The sequence below is a fragment of the Pinus tabuliformis genome, chromosome 4_1 (assembly GCF_031772625.1).
Source record: "Pinus tabuliformis cultivar Carrire ecotype Pingquan chromosome 4_1, CPIR1, whole genome shotgun sequence".
Lineage (NCBI taxonomy): Eukaryota > Viridiplantae > Streptophyta > Pinopsida > Pinales > Pinaceae > Pinus > Pinus tabuliformis.
The window spans coordinates 215,783,247-215,804,780 of record NC_142303.1 but is presented as its reverse complement, the minus strand read 5'-3'; the positions used below and the strand labels follow the sequence as shown (position 1 = coordinate 215,804,780).

The window sequence follows — 21,534 nt, the reverse complement described above, 5'->3', positions numbered from 1 at the left end:
TTAAACAACGTTAATTAAATGAAAGCTATATAATATATAGTGTGGTTATATATATGATAATACATATATATGTATATAATTACGTATATATATATATATATATATACATAGATAGTGTTATATTTATAACTATTATATAAAGTTATATTTATAACTAATATATTATAATTATAATTTAATTAATTAATATATTTTAATTAATTAAATTATTATTTAAAAAAAACTTGTTTAAAAAAAATAAAAATTCTTAAATAAAAAAAGGAAAAAAAAGAAAAAGGAAGACAACCTTGGACTCAAAATAGAGTTACTAGCGAGCCACTAGTGACAGAGACCTTCCACCTTCCATATGCCGAGACGACAACAACAAAGACAATTGCCAGCAATATAGCTTTGAGGACAAAGCTTCTGAAGGAAGGGGCTATGTTATGAATATAATTCATAACAAGTAAATAAATAAAATAAATATAAATATTAAATAATCAAATATTAATGAAAGGACACCTGCTTAGGTATATAAATGCGGGTCCTCATTGTAACATTCATCACTTAAACATTTTTTATATATTAATAAATTATTATTATTAAATACCTCTTGTGTATTTTACATTCAAGCCTACAAGCTATCAGTTTTTATGCTTCATGGAGTAGTATAGACATTCAAAGACGAAGATGGAGAACTGGAAGTGGAAGAAGAAGACGAGTGGTGGTTAACAGTACTGGGAAAACACGAGAATAAATTCTCTTCCAAATGGCAAGATAGGAGGAAGATTGCCGAAGCCTAGTTTATGACAAAGAGGATTGTGCAGTTGTGGAAAAAAGAAAACAGATAAGTTACTTGGAAACCAGCATGCCCTATGGTGCAAGGTACACCCCTGTATAGTCATGTGGTAGGAATAAGTTATTAATTATATATATATATATATATATATAGAGAGAGAGAGAGAGAGAGAGAGAGAGAGAGAGAGAGAATTTAATTTTTAATAAATCAATATTTAAAAAAAGGGGATCAACAAAAAAAATAAAAATAAAAGTAAATAATAATAACATTTTATTGAAAATAAAAAGAGTTGGGGCCATGAAGCAAAAGAATAACCCCAATTCTACTACATATCGAATTACGACGAAATATAGATGCCAAAGAAACGTGCACAATTAGAAGAGGATCCCTTTTCATTATGCTTTTAGGACAAAGCATCCCTTAGAGGGTGGAAATGTAACAAATATAATGATAGATAATGATTAATTAAATGGTGTAAAGGTGTGTCTTATCAAAGAGACACATCTCTTCGTATGAAAGGGCACCCTGCTTAGTATTTACAATAGGGCCCCTCATTGTAACAAATCATTCTATCATCTATCAATATATATTATTTACAGTACATTTGTGTATTTTACATTATAAGTGAAAACAGAAGTTAGAACATCGTTTGTTTACTAGAAATAAAGAGAGAAGAAGGGGCAAAATTTTCCCTGCTGGTCTTCTAAATTTGAAAAATTTCATTGGTGCCTTGTCCATTGGGCCATGGAATCTTCATTTCCGGCTAAGTACATATGGTAGGTAACACCCTTCATGATCTTTATAAAGGCAGGTAAATGGTTACAAGCTAGTGAAACTGCCTAATTTAAGGAACTAATCATGTTGCTGTGCTTCAACCAAACCTCAGACCTCACTAATCAAACTACTAATGCAACAGTGATATGGTTAAATCATATGTTGGGTATCTTCCAGTTTGACTGAAGGCTGAACACAAACATAGCATATGAACATACAATGTGTCACAAACTGTAAGTAATGTGCAGCTAAATATCATTAGATTTTATGCAAGGTTGTAGAGATATACTTACCTCTGTTTCACAAAAAAAAAAGGATTCTTTCCCAAATCTTGACCATATTTTTCTTTATCTTCCATTGTTGCACTCTTCTTATTGTTAGATCTTATTGAAAGCTGGAAAAAAAAAATTCAGTGATAATACAACTCGGGAAGTGATGCAAATTATTTAAGAGTGCTATCTGGTCATTCCCAACACATCACATGATTTTTAATGGTATAACTGTACTAGATATAAATTGTTCGATTGCTATGTTGCACTAAATATGAATATGAATATTTATTGCAAATAGATCCAATCATATAATTCTTGATGCCTTGCTTCTCCTTGTTTAAAGGATAGGGCTGTAATAAATCTTTATAGTTGGCAAAGATTACATATTATTTTCAGACACTAAGCTTGTTAATAGTTCTTGTGCTTTTGAGAAATCTGACGGTATAATCTTAGTCATTTTCTTATGATTGCAGTTCGATACAAAGATCTCTTGAATGATGCATATATTGATTTACGAGATATGCTGAAGTCAGCTAAGCAAGACTGCACAATAATTTATTGTCTTGCTCGAAATACATGTGATGATATTGGTGCCCGTCTTTTGAAAGATGGCATTTCTTGTCGTGGTAAGCTTAAAGCAGATTCTCTTTTGCTAAATTTCATGACTACTAGATATCATTCATTGCTGTGGTCTATATCAAAGATATTGATGCTATTTGTATTATTAACATGATATTGTGCATATATGCAGTATATCATGCAGGATTGAATGATAGGGTTCGTAGCCAAGCGCTGGATGACTGGGCATCGGGAAAAGTTCCAGTTGTGGTGGCTACAGTAGCCTTTGGGTATTACTCTATTGTATTCCTAATTTACATTCATTGTTGTCTACACACGACAATGCTTTTCTTTTCACAAAGGCTTTGCTCATAGCTAAGTAGGATCTAAATGGTATGTAAATTACATCCTTAGATAAAAGGAAGTTTCAGTGCAGCGCTCTTTGGAAATGAATTACCATTTTCTACCATCCACTAAGTGATCAAACTTAAAAGAAAGATGAGTTGAGAGATTTAATCCAGGCTAGTGCCAAGCAATCCTTAACATTTGTGAATGAGAATGTGAAACAGGAATGTAAGAATCAAACAAAGCTGCCAGACCCAGCATGGTGCTTGACCCATTTTGGCCGAAGGGTTAATAGTTGACTTGTGGCTCAGCAAGAGTCATGGGACAACTTGACAATGTCGTGAGAACTAGAAAAATATAACAAAATACACAAAACTTTCAAGAAAAAATATATCTTGTACATTGAGATGAAGGTTAAAAATAACACATTTCAAGCTCAAAATTGTGTGACTAAGTATACAAAAAAACATGATGAATCCAGGATGATTGGCCATTTCCTGAAGCAAAAAATTAATTAAATCATATATCAGGGACAGCAAATGATTCTGCACCTATCTCAATGATCAGCTTCATCCACATAAGCTCCTCATGCAAAACTAATGGTTCACTTTACTTATGGCCATTACCTTGGTAGATGTTCTAATAATATGCTGGATCAACGTTTTCTATCTCATTGGCTGTAAGACCTCTGCTGCCTGAGGTGTTAAACTAGATAGTTTAAAATTCAATCTATAATCTAGATATGGTTTGAACCAAATTTTATTAATATAGATCTTGTATATATATGTGAGATCTCATTTGATATCACATCATCATCACGGGGATTTCAGCCTCCTTGAGAGAATTTGGACCTGCAATTTGTGGATGTTTTTTGGATATTTTGGATGAATTTTGACATTTGGATAATTTCGCTATCTTTCTTGGAGCTTCTACTTGGCATTGTTATGGATGGATATGTTCTTCACTATCTTGTAAGTGCTATTTAATGTTGTATTTCTGATTTTGTTAATGTCTAATGCATGGAATATTGTCTCATGGTTATTAATCTGCCGTAATTGATGAAATATTGTCTAAAATTTGTAACTTTTGCATGTATCACTCATAGATAGTGAATGAATGAATGCTCCTATGGGAATTAATGCGTTTTCATCCTTGAAACTCCATTAACAAGTGTCATCGAAGTGTAAATATCTAGAGGTGATGTGTAGCTGCTTCCATGAAAGGTAACGAAGCTGCTTCTAGGTCTCGTTTAAAGAGCAAGTTGCCCAAATTGAGATTTTACTTGATTCCATAACCTCCCAATGGTTAGGAACTGATCCTAAATCCTTGGTGATCACCTTCAACTTGAAAATCATCTCTCTTTCACCTTTGTTTTTGGTCCCCTTAAGGATAAGGAGGTGTCTCTAGGGATTGATACGAAATCCTTTGGAAGGAGGCATTTTGAATTTCGTTTGGATAACATTCTTCCTTAGTTGTCTCCTCTAGGGATCCTCAAGTTTTGGAGGAATTATCACGGTGGAATCTCCATAAAATTGATGCCCTAGCCATCACATCAAGAGGGAATCCTAGAAGCTAATCCTTAAAACTTGGGAATTTCTTTGAAGGCATTTGCTTTAGTACTTGGAGTAAATCATTAATTTCCTTTTCTCTTGTCTACCTTGGCCTTTGATGACCTCATATCTCGTTATTTATATTAACCCTAGGTCTCGTGTAACCATCTTTTTAAGGGGTTTTCCATGGAAAGTCTTACTAGCTTCTCCTAAAGCTCGCACTTTTGTTGAACCTTTCCATTGAATGAGCCACCCTCGTTCAGTTTAGGCCTATTATAGAGACATCTATCACAAGTGAGTATTACTAGGACTCCTCCCGTCGGTGAAAATTTGGAAAGAGAAGGGGCCTTAGGCTGTGGTGACAGTGGGCATTTGTCCCAACTGTTGTTGTGCCCTCTAGCTCTTGCCTCTTTACAAGGCCTGCTAGCTTGTGCAGCAACACTGCCAATGGCCTCCCCTGCATACTTGTTGTTGTCACCAAGCTCTGCATGTAGATCTCTGTTCTCTTTGGCCATATCGGTGAAGATATCATGAGATCGTGTCATGTGATGAGATGCTCCACTGTCCACACATCACACCCCTCTAGTAATGGTGCTTGTTGTACACATTTTGTCAAAGTTCCGTGGAAGCAAATGTACCTATTTTTTTTCAAAGGATTAGGTCATTAACTATCAGTTTTATTGAGTCTTTGTAAACCCATTCTGCAAATTTGTAATGTAAATGATGCTAGTAAGACCGTGTATGTATGTAACAACCTAGGTAAGCCTATTATTTTGGCGAAAATTTCATCCTAGGAGGTTTTTCGTCTCACTGACTCATCTGTGTTTCTAAACACGGATGGTCGACAAAGTTTTTCCTCCAACCTCACCCCAAAGCTAGGGTGGAATTCTTCGTCAAAGTCTTAGGTGAGTCCTAGTGTTCTAGTCAAGCCTTATGTAAAAGTGATTTGGGAATAATTTAAGCTAATTGACTAAATTATTTTATTATAAATCACCTGGTATAGTAGTTCATATTGTGTCGCAGAATTGGGTATGTAATTTGAATGTCTATACCGAACAAATGTTCCCCCTTTGAGGGTTGAATTGTAAAAATTTTATGTAAAAAATATTTTAGTGCATGGTTCCTTATACTTAGACACCATGTCTAAAATATTAGAGGGTGGGAAAAATATTTAATCCCCTCAAGTGTCAATTAATTAATTTTTTTGGCAAAAATATAAATTAATCTTAAGCCAAAAAATTAATTAATTTGAGTCAAAATTGAATGTCTAGAGAAATTAAATTCTCCAAGTGGAAAAAATCGTGGGTCTCAAAGGAATTGATTTTTGGAGGTCCCCCACTAAGGCAATATTGGAAATTTCAAGAAAAATTGGACTCTTGGACCTTGGTGGTTAAGTCAAAGTTAATTTTTTGAGGAAATTAGCTTAAAATAATTAATTTTGAGCTAATAAAAAATGGGTTAAATAAGAAATTCGAAAATCCTTCAAAAATTATTATTTCAACGATAAAGATTAAAAGTTTATCAATGATTTATCAACGACCGAGATTATTTTGACGAGGATGAAGCTAACTAGCCATTATTTTTCCACTTGGAGGATTTATCTATAGAGAGTCATTTGTGTGTCAAAACCATTTGATGTTTGGCTAAGAAAATTCTGCAGAAAAACTGATGTAACAATGCTGTCCTGCTAAGAACTTTTTTGAATTATAATAAAGACTTTGGGGTGCAGTTCATGGTGTTTGTTGTCTACTGCTTTGTGGTACGTGCTGGGTACGAACTTTCCTATATTGTGCTTAAATATTTTTAAAGTTTATTTTCCATTAAATGGTGATAAGAACATTCTATTGGTAAATTTTTGGGTCTATCTTAGGTGATTTGATTCGCCATGTGTTTAACAAGACTTCTTGAGGAAAATATATAGTGTTTGTAGGTTCCCCAGTCCTTGGGCTCCAAGTTCACAAACTGTGGACATAGGCTGACCTAGTTTGGACTCCGAATATTTATATGGTTTATTTAACTTCGCTAAGGCTATAGCTTGCATCTATTCTTAGAAATACACTTAGCCATTTATCAAACAATTTCTAAAATTTTTATTTCTCAAAATTTATTTCAAAAAGCCTTGTATATTTGTGCATTTGTAAATAACTTTTGTATAATATCTTTTTGTAAATTATTTTTTCTTTTTGGGGTTTTGAGAATTTTGTACATATTGGGGTTTTTGGTATTTGTAAATTTATTTTTGCAGCTGTGATCAAGCAAGAAGAGTTGGAATAGAGCTAAATCTAGGGCTTTGAGGGTACGATCTATCCTCTATTTTTGGAGGGCTAGCGATTGAAAATATATGAAGTAAATAAATATCTTGGAGCAAGGGTTTAAATTTTTAGGCCTCTCAAGCCTAGATCTAGCCTCTCCTAGGCCAACGTCTTCCTTCCTGCCCCCTGCATCGCCCTTCCTACCCTCTGCGTCAGGGTTTTTAGCCTCCTAGAGGCTAGCCACAGCCTCCAGGGCTCTCGACCTTCCCTCTTCGGCCCCGCGTCAAGCCGTAGAGGCATTTTCAGGCCTGGCCGTGGCTTCTAGGCCACTCGGCCTCCCCTCCTCGGCTCTCCTGCCCTCTCTTCCTCCTTTCGCTGCCCCTCTTCCTCCTTTTGCTCTCCCTTTTCCCCCTCACTCGACCCTCCCTCCTCCTTTTTGTGAAAATTCTATCACTGCAGCAACTGATTTACTTTTCCTATTTATTTCATCATAAGTTATTCATGAAATTACTTCAACAAACATTAAAATAAATACTGCTGCAGATATCACACCGTAATACAGAAACAAACATATGCACACATTGACACAGTTATTTTGGACTAATGTCCCCGGAAAAACCCAATGTGGGAAAATCGATGCAGCAAGGGAGGATTTTATTATTCAGCAATTTTCTTGTACAACAGGGTGCCAAACTGGCTTACTCACAAATAGACAAATTTCCAGCGCTTTTCTGACCCCAGCGTAGGTCCTACTGACCTCTGCTACAACCCGAAACCCTCTGCGTGAGCCTACTGAGGCTTTGCACAGCCTCTCTGGGATTCTGTGTCACTCCTGTAGCTTTTGTGTGGATGACACAAACCCTTCTGGCTCTGCGCAGTCTCTGCTGCCTCTGCGTGGCTTCTTCTGGCTATGCGTCTGTCTCTTCTGCGTTGATCTCCCGTATTTCTGTTCCGTACTTGCTACCTCGTGACTGCTCTCCAAACCACTGGTTCAATTTCTCAGCAAACCCCGCTCCAGAAATTGAACTGACTGGTCTCCCTTAGTGTATTCTCCAAGTGCCCCTCAAGCCACCTCTTATACTTTTTCTGTTGACATCTCAACGGCCGAGATTAAGTCCCTAATCAACGGCTAATATTAGATCTGGCTTGATCCATGTCTTTTGGACCATTCTAACACAGATTCATATTAATACACATTAATATTTTATTTTCTCTAAGTTTAAACTTAGGGACTCCATTAAAAATATTAATTATTTTAATATCTCCTGATCTGTTTAGAATCTTCCCAAACCCTTTCTGGGTATTGAAGATCTTATGTGCCCCAACCTCTCCACCAAATTTCGTGGCTAGAGCACATCCGATTCTACCCCAAATCAACACTCCCTCTTAGGGAGGATTGTGCTCTATCAATACTCCTCACTGAATATTACTCTGATCATCTGGCATCGGTACCTGTGCTGATGCTAGGCCTTCCTGCCCAACATCCTCTGCACTGCTGCCTCTTGTACTGCTGCCCATGACTCTGCTACTGCCATTGCTGCATCTGTACGACAACTCCCTCTGCATCCGTGCTGCTGCTGGTCCTTTCTCCCAACACTGCATCCGCACTGCAACTTCCTTTGCATCTGTGTTGCTGTTGGTCCTTTCTCCCAACATTGCATCTGCACTGCAACTCCCTCTGCATCTGTGCTGCTGTTGGTCCTTTCTCCCAACACTGCATTTGCACTGCAACTCCCTCTTCATTCGTGCTGCTAACATACTACTTCTGAAAGGGGTTCTTTACCATCCCCATCTTTTCCTTGAAGTAGTCAAATTTTGACTTTCCAAGGGCCTTGGTGAGGATATCTGCCACTTGTTCCCCTGTAGGAGTGTAGCTCAACTGTACAGCTCCTTGTTGGACACAATCTCTGAAAAAGTGACACTGGATATCAATATGCTTTGACCTATCATGAAATATTGGATTCTCAGAGAGTTTGATGCAACTTTGATTATCACACATGATCCTGGTTGCCTCCATATTTCTTCTGAATAGGTTTACTAGTAGTTTTCTAAGCCATATGGCCTCACACGAAGCTGTGCTTGCTGCCATATATTCTGCCTCAGACGAGCTCAGAGCCACAGACTTCTGTTTCCTACTGCACCAGGAGGTTATTCCTGATCCAATGTTGAAACAGTACCTAGAGGTACTTTTCCGATCCACTGAACTTCCTGCCCAATCTGCATCAGTAAATCCACTCAACCTGATATCCTTCCCCTTGTTGTACAAGAGCCCATAATCAACTGTTCCCTGTAAATACTTGAGAACGTGCTTGGCTGCTGCCCAGTGAGCCCTCTTTGGTTCCACCATGAATTGACTGAGGGTGTTGACAGCGTAGCAAATATCTGGCCTAGTATTGACTAGATACATCAGGGACCCTATGAGCTGTCGGTATAGGGTGGGATCGACATCCTTGTCTTCTGATGCATCAATCTTCTTCTAGTTGGTGATCATTGGCATAGCCATAGGTCTACAGTCTCCCATCCCGAACCTTTTCAGGATTTCTGTAGCATACCTTCCTTGCCCAAGGAAGATTCCTCCTTTCTGTTGCCAAACTTCCAACCCTAGGAAATAGTGCATTCGTCCCAGATCCTTCATATCGAACTCTGTGGCTAAATTCTTCTTGCAGTGTTCAATGGGTCTGGATGATCCTGTCAGGAAGAGATCATCCACATATAATACTAAGATAAGTGGCTCGCTCTCTACGACCAGATAGTAGAGATTCGGATCCACGTCACTCTTGACAAACCCCGTCTTCTGCAAGTAGCCATCTATTCGACCATACCACGCTCTTGGTGCCTACTTCAGCCCATACAAGGCTTTCTTCAGTCTGCATACATGAGACTTCTTCTCATGAGTTTCAAAGCCCTTTGGTTGTTCAATGTATACTTCTTCTTCTATTACCTCGTTCATAAATGCCGCCTTAACATCCATCTGATGGATCTCCCATCCCATCTGGGCTGCGGGAGATATCACGGTCCTAATAGATGTATACCTGGCTACTAGGGTGAAGGTTTCCTCATAGTCAATTCCTTTCTTTTGAGCATACCTCTTAGCCACAAACCTAGCCTTGTATTTTTCAATACTGCCGTCCACAGCATATTTGATCTTGTAGATCCATCTTGAACCTACCATAGATCTGTCTTGAGGCCTTGAAACCACCTCCTAGACATTGTTTACCATTATGTAGTTATACTCCTCCACCATCGCATCTAGCCAGATTTGATGCTGAGCTGCCTCCTTGAAGCTGAGAGGCTCTCCATCCTGAGCTACTAACGCCTGATACCTGTCTGGCTGTTTTCGCTCCCTTTTACTGTTCCTTGGCTCTCTGATGAAGTTCTTTGCATCACGCAGAATCTGACGAAGTTCCCTGCTGGTTCTTCCTCTGCCAACAAGTGCTTTTGTTTGCTCCTCTTCCTCATCCTGAGAATCTTCCTGATCTGAGGAAGGATTCTTCACTTCCGTTGGTTGAAGAGGCATGACCAACGGATCCTCTTTCGATTGCTCCTTGGAAGGCATTTCGCGAGATCTTCTGAAAGCTCTGTCCTCCATGAACTTTACATCTCATCGTACTACTACCTTCCTGCTCCCTGGAAGATAGATCCTGTATGCCTTAGCGTTCTCGCTATATCCTGCCAGATACCCCTTTTCTGCAGTCTGATCCAGCTTCTTCCTCTTTTCTTCGGATATGCGACAATATGCCAAACTCCCAAATATCCTGAAATGACTGACTTTAGGTGTCTTCCCATTGAAGACTTTCTCTGGAGTAATCTTGCCCAATGCCCGATGAGGAGTCCTGTTCTGAACGTAGATAGCTGTGTTGCATGCTTCTGCCCACAAGAATTTTGGCATATCTTGATCATATAGCATGGTCCTAACTGCTTCTACAATAGTCCTGTTTTTCTTTTCTGCCACCCGATTCTGCTCTAGGTTGTAGGGTGTCCACTCTCTTCTGATGCCCTCCTTAGTGCAATAATCAGTGAAGTCCTTATCAACATATTCTCCACCATTGTCTGAGCACAAGACTTTTAGTTTCTTACTTGTCAGATTCTCCACTAGAGCCTTGAACTCCTTGAATCGACAGAAAACCTCATCCTTGGTTTTCAGAAAATAGATCCAAGTTTTCCTCGAGTGGTCATCAATGAAGGTAAGGAAATACTCGGCACCGCTAAGAGCTTTGACGGACATAGGTTTGCAGATATCTGAGTGTATCAATCCTGATACACTCTTGGCCCTGTGGTTGCTCCTAGGAAATGCCGCCTTGGCATACTTTACTAGAGGGCATCCCCTGCATACATCATCTCGTTCCGTACTCAGATCTGGAACACCTGTTACAGTGCTCCTGAGAATTCTCAGAGTTCCATGGTGCAAGTGACCCATCTTTCTGTGCCATAGTTCGTTCAAGTCTTTGTCCCCATGACTGCCTATTAGTGCCATTGGAGATTCTAGTTGTAATCTGTATAACCGATTACTTTTGATCCCGATCTGCACTTTCTTTTTCCATCTCGGGTGTTGGACGTATACCTTTTCCTTGATGAAGTAGACGTCATAGCCCTTGCCTTGTAGTTGTGACACAGAAAGTAAGTTCATCCCCAATCCTGGCACATGCAGCACATTTGTGGCACGGAACCGCTTTTGCGATTCTGTCTGAAAAACTATGGTACCCTTTCCTACTAGAGTACACTTTGCCTTGTTCCCCATGGTGATTTGAAAGTTCATCTTCGCTTCTCGATATTCTGAGAAACACTCCCTGATTCCCGTCATATGCCACGAGGCTCCATTGTCTATATACCATACTTCTGATGATGCCGCACTAGTCATGCACGCCACTTCTTCTTCCAACCTGGAAGCCAACATAGAGAAATCAAAATCTTTCTCTCTTGTGCAATCTTCTGAAAATCTGCGTGAGTCCCCTAGGTGGATGCCTCTGCATCGTGGTCTCGACCCATAACTGATTTTCCCTTTCTGTCTCTGATTACTTGCTCCGATACCATGTGAAAATTCCGTCACTGCAGCAACTGATTTACTTTTCCTACTTATTTCATCATAAGTTATTCATGAAATTACTTCAACAAACATTAAAATAAATACTGCTGCAGTTATCACACCATAATACAAAAACAAACATATGCACACATTGACACAGTTATTTTGGACTAATGTCCCCTGAAAAACCCAATGTGGGAAAACCGGTGCAGCAAGGGAGGATTTTATTATTCAGCAATTTTCTTGTACGACAGGGTGCCAAACTAGCTTACCCACAAATAGACAAACTTCCAGTGCTTTTCTAACCCCATCGTAGACCCTACTGGCCTCTGCTACAGCCTGAAACCCTCTGCATCAGCCTACTGAGGCTCCGCGCAGCCTCTCTGGGCTTCTGCGTCACTCCTACAGCCTCTGCATGGGTGACGCATGCCCTTCTGGCTCTGCGCAGTCTCTGCATGGCTTCCTCTGGCTTTGCATCTGCCTCTCTACGCTGATCTCCCGTCTCTCTGTTCCATACTTGTTGCCCCCTAACTGCTCTCCAGACCACTGGTTCAATTTCTCAGCAAATCCCGCTCCAGAAATTGCACTGACTGGTCTCCCTCAGTGTATTCTCCAAGTGCCCCTCAAGCCTCCTCTTATACTTTTTTTGTTGACATCTCAACGGTCGAGATTAAGTCCCTAATCAACGGTTAAGATTAGATCTGGCTTGACCCATGTCTTTTGGACCATTCTAACACAGATTCATATTAATACACATTAATATTTTATTTTCCCTAAGTTTAGACTTAGGGACTCCATTAAAAATATTAATTATTTTAATATCCCCTGAGCTGTTTAGAATCTGCCCAAACCCTTTCTAGGTATTTGAGATCTTATGTGCCCCAACCTCTCCACCAAATTTCGTGGCTAGAGCACATCTGAAGCTACCCCAAATCAACACTTTTCAACCCTCTCTCCTCTCCTTTCCCTTCCTTTCCCTTCCTCTCCCTACCCGCAACCCTCAAAGGGCTTGTGACTCCCTTTCTTAGCCTCCATACCCTAGGTAGTGGCCGTTGTGGGGCCCACAGGAGCCCTTTAGGGTGCCTAACCTTAGCTGCTAGCCCTTAGAGGGCTTTCTCCCTTCAACATTAGGCCTTCTTGGCCTTTTCCGTCTTCCTTTGCCTCTTCCGTGGCCTTCTAGGCCTTCCTCCCCTCAACGCTAGCCCTACTTGGCCTTGCGTTGACCCTCCTTTGCCCTGATTTGACCTCTGGTCATTTCTGATTTTTATGGGACTGAATACTTGGTGTATTTTACAAAGAAATTGAGCAAAAGTTTTTGTTTTTAGGTGGCATCTTCATTGGAAAATTTTGGGCAAAAAGTTGGCAAGTGCGCTACAAGGCCTTGGGCCTAGGGTTTGCTCTCTAAACCCTTATTTTCTCACTGTTTTTCTACAGCTGTAATAAATTATTCATAACAGTGATTTCAGTGCCCTAAAATCTCATCTAAGTAAGCTAAACACACTAACAATTTCATATTAAAATTTTCCTAATTAGGCTAGTTGGGCATTAAATTTTGGGCTTAGATCTACTTGTTAGCTTGCTGGAATATCTCTGCATAACTAAATATATCAGATCTGATAATTTCTGAATAACACATCTTAAGAAGCCCACAAAACTCCTAATTGCCCATTGGTAAAATTGTTTAAGTTTTTTTTAAAAGAGTTTTTGACATATTTTGGCACAAGTAATTGCATTAATAGATCATTGTTTGTCCTTTTTTCTTTCTTACTGCTGTAATAAGTGTTTTAAATCTGATATAACAATGAGTGAGTCATCATAAGAAGAACTGTTAGCTTGTGTTTTCAGTTGGCAAGTTGTTAGGCACATTATTGCTCACTTATGGTTCATATCTGCTTATAGTTGCTTAGATATAGAGTGATTTGTTCACTGCTGTCCTATAATTTTTCATAAGTGGCTCTTTCATAATTAAATTGGCTCATAGTGGTTTATATTATTAAGTTCTAATAATTGCTTGTCTTATATTAAATTTGAGAATTTGTTAACTTGACACTTAAACCACTCAAACATCTAAGCTCTAGATCCTCTAATCTTTCTTAAATTGTTTAAGTCACTTTGGCATTGAGATCTAATTGACATTGTGGTTGAAATCATTATTGAATAAGTGCTCTATGTTAAGCTCATAATCTTCTGCTCTTTCATAATCTTAGAAAACTTGGCTAATTTGATTGTTTGGCATCTTAAGTTTTATTTTGATTAACCATCTTTCAATATTGGCATTGTCTAAGAGCATAATCGTAGTTTAAGATTGTTAATTGAATATCTTGAGTAATTTGCATCTTGTGGATTTGACATTGGCGCTAAGTTGTTGGCATTTTCTTGGTTGTAAGATTGCATTTTGATTTACAAGTACTCTTCTCACTAAAAAAATATCATAACTTAAGTACTTAAACCTTAAGCAATCTTAACTAAGAATCTCACTCATAATCATTGTATAAGCATTCTAGTCTTAACTTGCACTAGTAACTTACCTCCAACCATAAGCTTGGTTGATAGACTCCTAAGACAACCCTTTCCCATTTAGCTTGAGGGATTAGACCCTTTTTAGTGGTTAACACAATGACCTTGCAGTCGCCAGAGCCACAATTTCTGTAGCACCGGAGGCACTGGGTGGTTGGAACACAGACGCAGGTATTGTTAATCAAGCCTCTGCTTGCTTCCTGTTGGCTTCCATCCTACAACCTACTCTAAAGTCTGATCTCAAAATAGTTAAGAGAGAGGTTCCACTTAGACTAGGCATATAATCTAAAAGTAACCAAGATCTTTGCATTAAACCTAGTTTCTAGGACTTGCATCTCATATAGGTCAGTTGAGATTCTAAGCAGCATTTGTCCATCCGGTTACTTGGTCTTAATTTATAATAAGCAAGAATTTTGACTCCATAAGGCACTGGTCTCATTTCTATATCTAATCGAATCCTTAAGTCTTGCTAAATTAAACCGAGTAGCTAGGCCACTCAATTGTGTCTCCCTGATAAGTTGGTTCCCAACTTGTCTTTCATTTTCTCATCTTCATAAGGTCCAACCCCCATAGCCGGCTGTTGGGAGACAACTAGAACGAAGTGGGCGGGTATTAGAGTGACAAGCCCCGCCTTGAGCCGTTGTTGCGGTGTCTGTACAATCTGAGCGACCACTGTGCAAAAATGTTAGGATACTAGAGAAAATTCCATCTCAATTTTTTCAGCCAACTCATCCATCTGTGTAGATGTAGATAGTGCTATTTCCCCTTGCCTTTCTTCTTGATTGGACACTATTCGACATAATGACTGAACTTATGACATGCAAAGCAATTGAATTTGCTCATGTCTTTCTTCCCTTGTGAAGGTTCTCTTCGACTTTGGTTTTGCTTGGCTTTACCCTTGTCCTTCTTTGCTTTCCTGGCAAGAGCAAGGTTCTCCTCATCTCCATCTTTGTGATGTCCACCAATTATGGATTTCTCCCAAATCTCCTTTTGGGTGAAATTGTCCCACAATCTGACCCAATCAGGAAGTTTATCTTTGGCTAGGAAACTTGTCACAGATGTATCCCACTGCTTGGTACACCCTTTCAATGCTACTTTTACAAAATCCATATCATCCACTGTTATGAACATAAATTATGTAAAAATAAATAAAAATAGATAATAAATAATAATCATAATAATATAAATATAATAATAAATAATAAGTAAATTAACTAATGGTTAGTTAGTTAATAATGAAAAGGCATGTCTTAGAGACATGCTTGTTCGTGAAAGGGTACTTACCTAGCTATATATACAGGACCCTCATTGTCATTTGTACTCATCCTACATCAATTTTTTATATAATATACAATTTACATTTACTGTCCTACAATGGATGTATTTGTCTATGAAGTATTTTAATATTTACGTTGCGTATACGACTTTTGGTCATTACATTGGTATCGGAGCTGTTTGATCCTCGATCCTCTGGTCGCTCAACCGCTGCACAGAGTCGTGTTCTCCGATCTAGGTCTTTGACCGTCAAATTCATCAACATTGTTGTCGTTGAAGAGTTTCGCTACAAGAATTTGGAGTTTCTCCATTTCGCTATCAAGCATTTGGCCATTCAAAAAATATATATATATATATATATATATATATATATATATATATATATATATATATATATATATGTAGATATATGGAGAGAATAAAAAGTAAAAAAAAAGGTAAAAAAATATAGAAAAAAGATCAAATTCAAAAAAAGAAAAAAAGAAAAAAGAAAATAAAATAAGTACATATAAAGATTAGAAAAAAAAGTTTTAAAAATAAATAAATAAATATAGTTCGATGTAAATTTTGAAGGAGAACATTCATATATAAAAAAGGTTATACATTATTGATAAAAAGTGCATAATAAAGATAAGAGGTAATCTTTCCAAATATACATAAGAGAAGGAAGAGTAGATAATATTATCTTGATTCTTCATTAAGTGGTTTACAAGCCTGTGGTTATAGAAACCCAGGGTAATTGTTCATGGTATTTTAAAAGTAAAACAAAAACAAAAGGAATACAAAATCTCTTTATGTGAGTTTTACTTTTTATGTGGAGAAGCCCGTGGTTTTAGAAACCCATGGTATTTTAAAAGTAAAAGAATACACAATCTCTTTATGTGAATGGTAAATTATACTTTTTACGTGAAGAGTAGATAATATTATATTGATTCTTTATTAAGTGGTTTACAAGCCCGTGGTTTTAGAAACTAATGGTAATTTCCCGTGGTATTTAAAAGTAAAAGAAAAACAAAAGGAATACAAAATCTCTTTATGTGAATGGTAAGTTTTACTTTTTACGTGGAGAACATTAACCGAGTCAAAAGTACATAAGTGAACATATATTTTATAATATACGCCAAAGGTGAATAGCCACGTTTCACTAGGGTTGTAACTTTTCAAAAAGAAAAAAAAATATTATAAATAAAAGATATATAAAGAGAAGTATTATATTATAAAGGGGTATTTAAAGAAAAGTTCAAGTCATAAAATTATTGAAAATATATATAAGTACAAAGCGGGTATTATTATAAAAGGTTACATAAGGAGAAAATATCAGTTAAGAGTTTACGTTAAAGTGAAGTTGAATTAAAGTTTAAATATGAAAAGGATAGTAAGATATTTAAAAGAAGCCAATTGAAACAATATTTAAATATTCTTTTTAAAATACAAAAGGAAAAAAAGCATAAGTAGAATTATATAAAAAGAATACAAGGGAGTTTTGAAATATTAAGGATAATAGGAATTTGGATTAAAAGAGTTTTGAAGAATTAATATATATATATATATATATATATATATATTAAAAATGCACTTTTAAAGGAGGTTTGAAGTACAAAGTCAAAAGGAACTTTAAATATAATACCTTAAGTCATCTCGACAAAACAAATGGGATCAATCATTGAAAAAAAAATGATGGAGCTCAATTTTAAATGACGAAGGAAGAAAGGTTTTCCTAGAATGGTCTTTCAGTTACAGATCACAAAGTAATTACATTAAAAGGAAGTATCCAAGGAAGAGAATTTAATGTTGCCATCAACCCAAGCAATGATAAAAATTATATCAGCATCAACTATTAATTCCAGAGCTAAGCATTGGTGTAAAAAAAAATATTTTTGACCAAAACGAGTATAGAATTAGTGATCTACAAGTGACAATAGGTCATTATGACTACATATTTCAATTTCATGTTGTAAGGATGGATAAAAACACTGACATCATAATCGGTCAACCCTGGTTTAAGGATTTGGGTACATTCATGTTAAACATAAAGAAACAAGTTTTGACGTTCCCTTATAAAGGGAAGATGGTCATGTTTCGAGACATAACAAGTAAATCAAAATCAATAAAATCTTCATTAGAAGACAGTATATCTCAGACTTGATGTTTCATGATAACAAAAAAACGATATCAAAGAAGCAAAAAGAGCTTGAAGAAGTCATTTGCAGCAAAGACAGAAATTTCGCACCTTAGAGTGCACCAAGAAAAACTTCTCGAACAAGTCAAGAAAGCTCAAGCATCAAAGGAGGAACTCAAGGAGCGTTTAATAGAACAAGAAGAAGAAACTTTACGTTTAAAGAACCTTAACCAAACATTAGTAGAACAAATCAAGTGTTTAAAAGACGAGAAGCGTGAAGGCCAAAATAAAGTTGACTCAGAGAATGAGGAATGCTTATGTCTCAAAAATCATAATCAAAATCTGCTCAAACAGATTAAAAAAACTTAAGGACGAAAAGAAATCATTGACGAATAGGTTCAAAGAGCTTGTTGCAAAGGAAGCATCAAAATCTCCAGATGTAACAGTCCAAACTGAAGAAACAAACATCAATACTACTAATCTCGTAGTTCAGGCAAATCCAAACCCTATTGAAGTAAAAACGTACTGAGAGGTTGCCGTTCAAATAGAGGAGACACCAAATAATGATTCAGTAGTTAAGTCAACAACAACAATGCGTGATGGAAATCAGGAAACTGCCATAAAAACGTTTAAGGAAGTTCAAACAAGAAAAATTCCTTACCTACATCCGAATCACAATAGTAGACACCTTAATCAATCTACAAATCTATATCACGCAGAACATGAACAAACTAATGTTTCGAAGAATATTGAAGTGAGCTCAGTCCGGTCATATGATAACTATTCACCACCCATCTCCAAGGATCAAAAGATTCCCTAGAAGATTAATTTAGGATGATCCGATCTGTTTTCAGTACGACAATTTTGTCTATCGCTCAGAACATCATATCGTCTTGTATCAACAAAGATAAAAGCTGAGAACAAGAAGATATTCTGAACAACACAAGATATCTGATTCTTTATTAGTAAGCTTTGAGGACAAAGCTTTTTGAAAGAGAAGGCAATGTTATGAACATAAATTATGTAAAAATAAATATAAATAGATAATAAATAATAATCATAATAATATAAATATAATAATAAATAATAAGTAAATTAACTAATGGTTAGTTAGTTAATAATGAAAAGGCATGTCTTAGAGACATGCTTGTTCGTGAAAGGGTACATACCTGGCTATATATATAGGACCCTCATTGTCATTTGTACTCATCCTAAATCAATTCTTTATATAATCTACAATTTACATTTACTATCCTACAATGGATGTATTTGTCTATGAAGTATTTTAATATTTACGTTGCGTATACAACTTTTGGTCGTTACATCCACCTCTTCCCCAACAATGGAAAGTTCATCATAGACTGGTTGAATGCTTGTGAAATATGAGGCCACAATCTCATATCTGATCATCTTAATGCTATTTAGCTTTTCCCTTAGCACCATCTTTTGATTTTGGTTGTCAGTTTGGCACAACTTTGTCAAGGCCATCCACATTTTATATGTTGAAGCGTTTTTTATTTAAGGGATTATGTGATCCTTCACACCATCCAAAATGATGCCCCCGACTTTTATATCTTTTATCTTATGCTCAACTGCTTGCGTAGTGTTGCCTCAAAAATCTAGTAGGTCTTGTGAGGGTAGCTCACAAGACAAGAACTAGACCAAGTGACAACAGTATGAGGTGTGGCTCACAGTCACCACAACCACTACATCCCGCTCTTTAGTGGACTTGCGCCACACGGGAGGCTTCCATATGTTAGGTCACCTAAAGGATTTTGTCAAATACAAGGGACAAAGGTGACAAAGATTATGCCAAGGAGGGATAATCTTCTTCAGAACAGGGCTTAGCTAGCATAATGAGGCAATTCACATCCTCTAAAAGGCCTAATTAGGGCACATCGTGACCTAGGGATTGAGAATAAGCAAGGTTAATAGGCTTATCTAGGATCTCAAGTCCAAGAAAAGGGTTTCAATAGATGTAAACCTTCAATTTATGGAACAAGCCATGCCTTCAATAAGCACTAAGTTGAAGCCTAGGGCAAACTAGGGCTTTTCTATGGCTCAATTTACCTAGGGCAAAAGACGTTAGCCCCAAAATGGAGAAATTAACTAGGGGAATGATTTGATTTTGAGGCAAATAGTTTATCTCCACGTGTTGAATCCTTCCACCAAGCAACGTTTCAAACCCTAGTTGAAAAAGATGCCCTAGCCCTAGCTAACGTCTTTATTTAAAAGGTTAAAATTCTAGGTTTAGGGTAGAGGAGTGATTTTATGAAGGTTTTCAAAGTGATCAATCATGTGACCAGGGCCAGTGCCTTCACATTGTGTGATGGAGTCTATGGATTGATTACCTTAGGAGAAAATGACTAAACCCTAGCAAGGAGTAAGGGAATATGAAACCCTAGGTTCCAAACCCTAGCTATCACTTTTGTGAGGGAGTAGAGTCAATTGCTAGAGCTTGTTGAAAGGTTCACCCATGGGATTGTCATTCACATTCTATAAGTGGGTGATGCATGCAATACTATCATCAAGAGTGCACAAAATAATTTTCAGCAGTAAACTTGCACATAGAAACCCTAGTTAATCAATCATTCCATACAATAGCCACAAAATACAAAGATTTATCAAATACAAGGTGCACTTACAAAATAGAATGCATGAATAAGTCTTTTATTGCTCCAAAATGACATCTCCAAAGCCAATGAATAGCTACATAATTAAAAATAGACCATAGATCACATCGCCACAAGATAAAAGTGACAAATTTAGCAAGGTCAAATTCTCTAAGAAGGCCAAATTAGTCACAAGTGATGATAAGAATTGAAATGAGCCTATCCTCTATTTATATGAGGATTAGGTCTCCTAATTTTGGCCTACAAAGCCCCCTAAAACAAGTTTGATTATTAAATGACCTTGGGTTACAAGCCAACCCATTATCTTACAACAAAATAAACCTAATTTGCCCACACGTGTGAGTCGTAGCCTCTTAATTGCTGACATCATCCATAATTAATGCTCCAAATGCCATGTCCAAGGGTGATGAGGTGTCAAAGAATGTGTAGATGCCTGGGTGATCAAAGATTTGAGGGTTGGCCCTCAAATCCACCTCAATACCGCTTGTGGGGTCCAAAGATCAAGCTGGGGTGCCATTAAGTGGTCTCTAGTTGTCAAATAAGGCCTCCTCTCCAACTTTAGGGCTTCCTCCATTGCAACAATTCGTCACTAGTCTCTTAATGGGAGACCATCCTCAATTGGGCCTTGAATCAACTCCTGCCCATCAGGTTGTGTCAATGCTAGCCTGGGGGCATACTGGGTCTAGTGTTGTCATCATGAAAAATCCTCAAAAGCGGGTCAAAGTTGACCAATGTTTTGGGTTCCGTAGGTATTCCAAGACATGTGTCATCTACTAATGCTATCAGGAGGCTATGATCTCTCAACACTGCACTTTCTTTGGCCAATGTACATCTTTGAAGGGCTTGGGTACTTGTGGAGTGGGTGCCCAAGGCTGGAACTGTTGAACCACCTGATAGAAAACAATGCGAATTCTAGTGAAAGTAACCATCTATCAGACTAAGATCAATAATGCATCTAAGTGAACCAAACTTGAATGCTAAGGGCATATTAATACTTCAAACAAATATCCCCTTCCAAAATCAGGAGCAAATTCTCGCAAAGGTATTTTCTTCCTTGGTAGAGGTGGGTGGACTCATACTCTTCAGATCTGATAGATCTGTAAATTATTTGTATAGATCTATTATTTACTTGTGTAGATCTGAAATTTTGTAACATAATTTTGAATTTTAACACTTGGGTTTTTGGGATTTTCTCTATTTTTGTACATATTGGGTATTGGGTTTTTCTCTTTTTACTTGTGCAAGAATATATCTAAGAAATCAGCCAATTTTTTTTTCAAATCTGAGCTAGATTTAGACCCTGGAGGGCAAGATCTGGGCTCAAAGATTGTTTGCAGGAATAGATCTGAGAACTCAGCCAAGAAAATCTTCAGATTTGAGCTAATTCTAGACCTTGGAGGGCATCTTTGTATCCCTGTTATTCAGTATTTCATTTTGT

The 21,534-nt window shown here is 37.4% G+C and overlaps 1 protein-coding gene across 1 annotated transcript in view; it reads left to right on the top strand.

Moving 5' to 3' along the window:
* The window catches only part of RECQL3 (DEAD/DEAH box RNA helicase family protein), a 441,760-nt gene that overhangs the window by 253,905 nt on the left and 166,321 nt on the right, over window positions 1-21,534 (top strand). Inside the window, exons 10-12 of the mRNA XM_089419483.1 lie at window positions 2,298-2,450; window positions 2,576-2,672; window positions 2,986-2,989. Of these exons, the coding sequence (XP_089275609.1) occupies window positions 2,298-2,450; window positions 2,576-2,672; window positions 2,986-2,989 (254 nt within the window). The remainder of the gene's footprint in view (window positions 1-2,297; window positions 2,451-2,575; window positions 2,673-2,985; window positions 2,990-21,534) is intronic.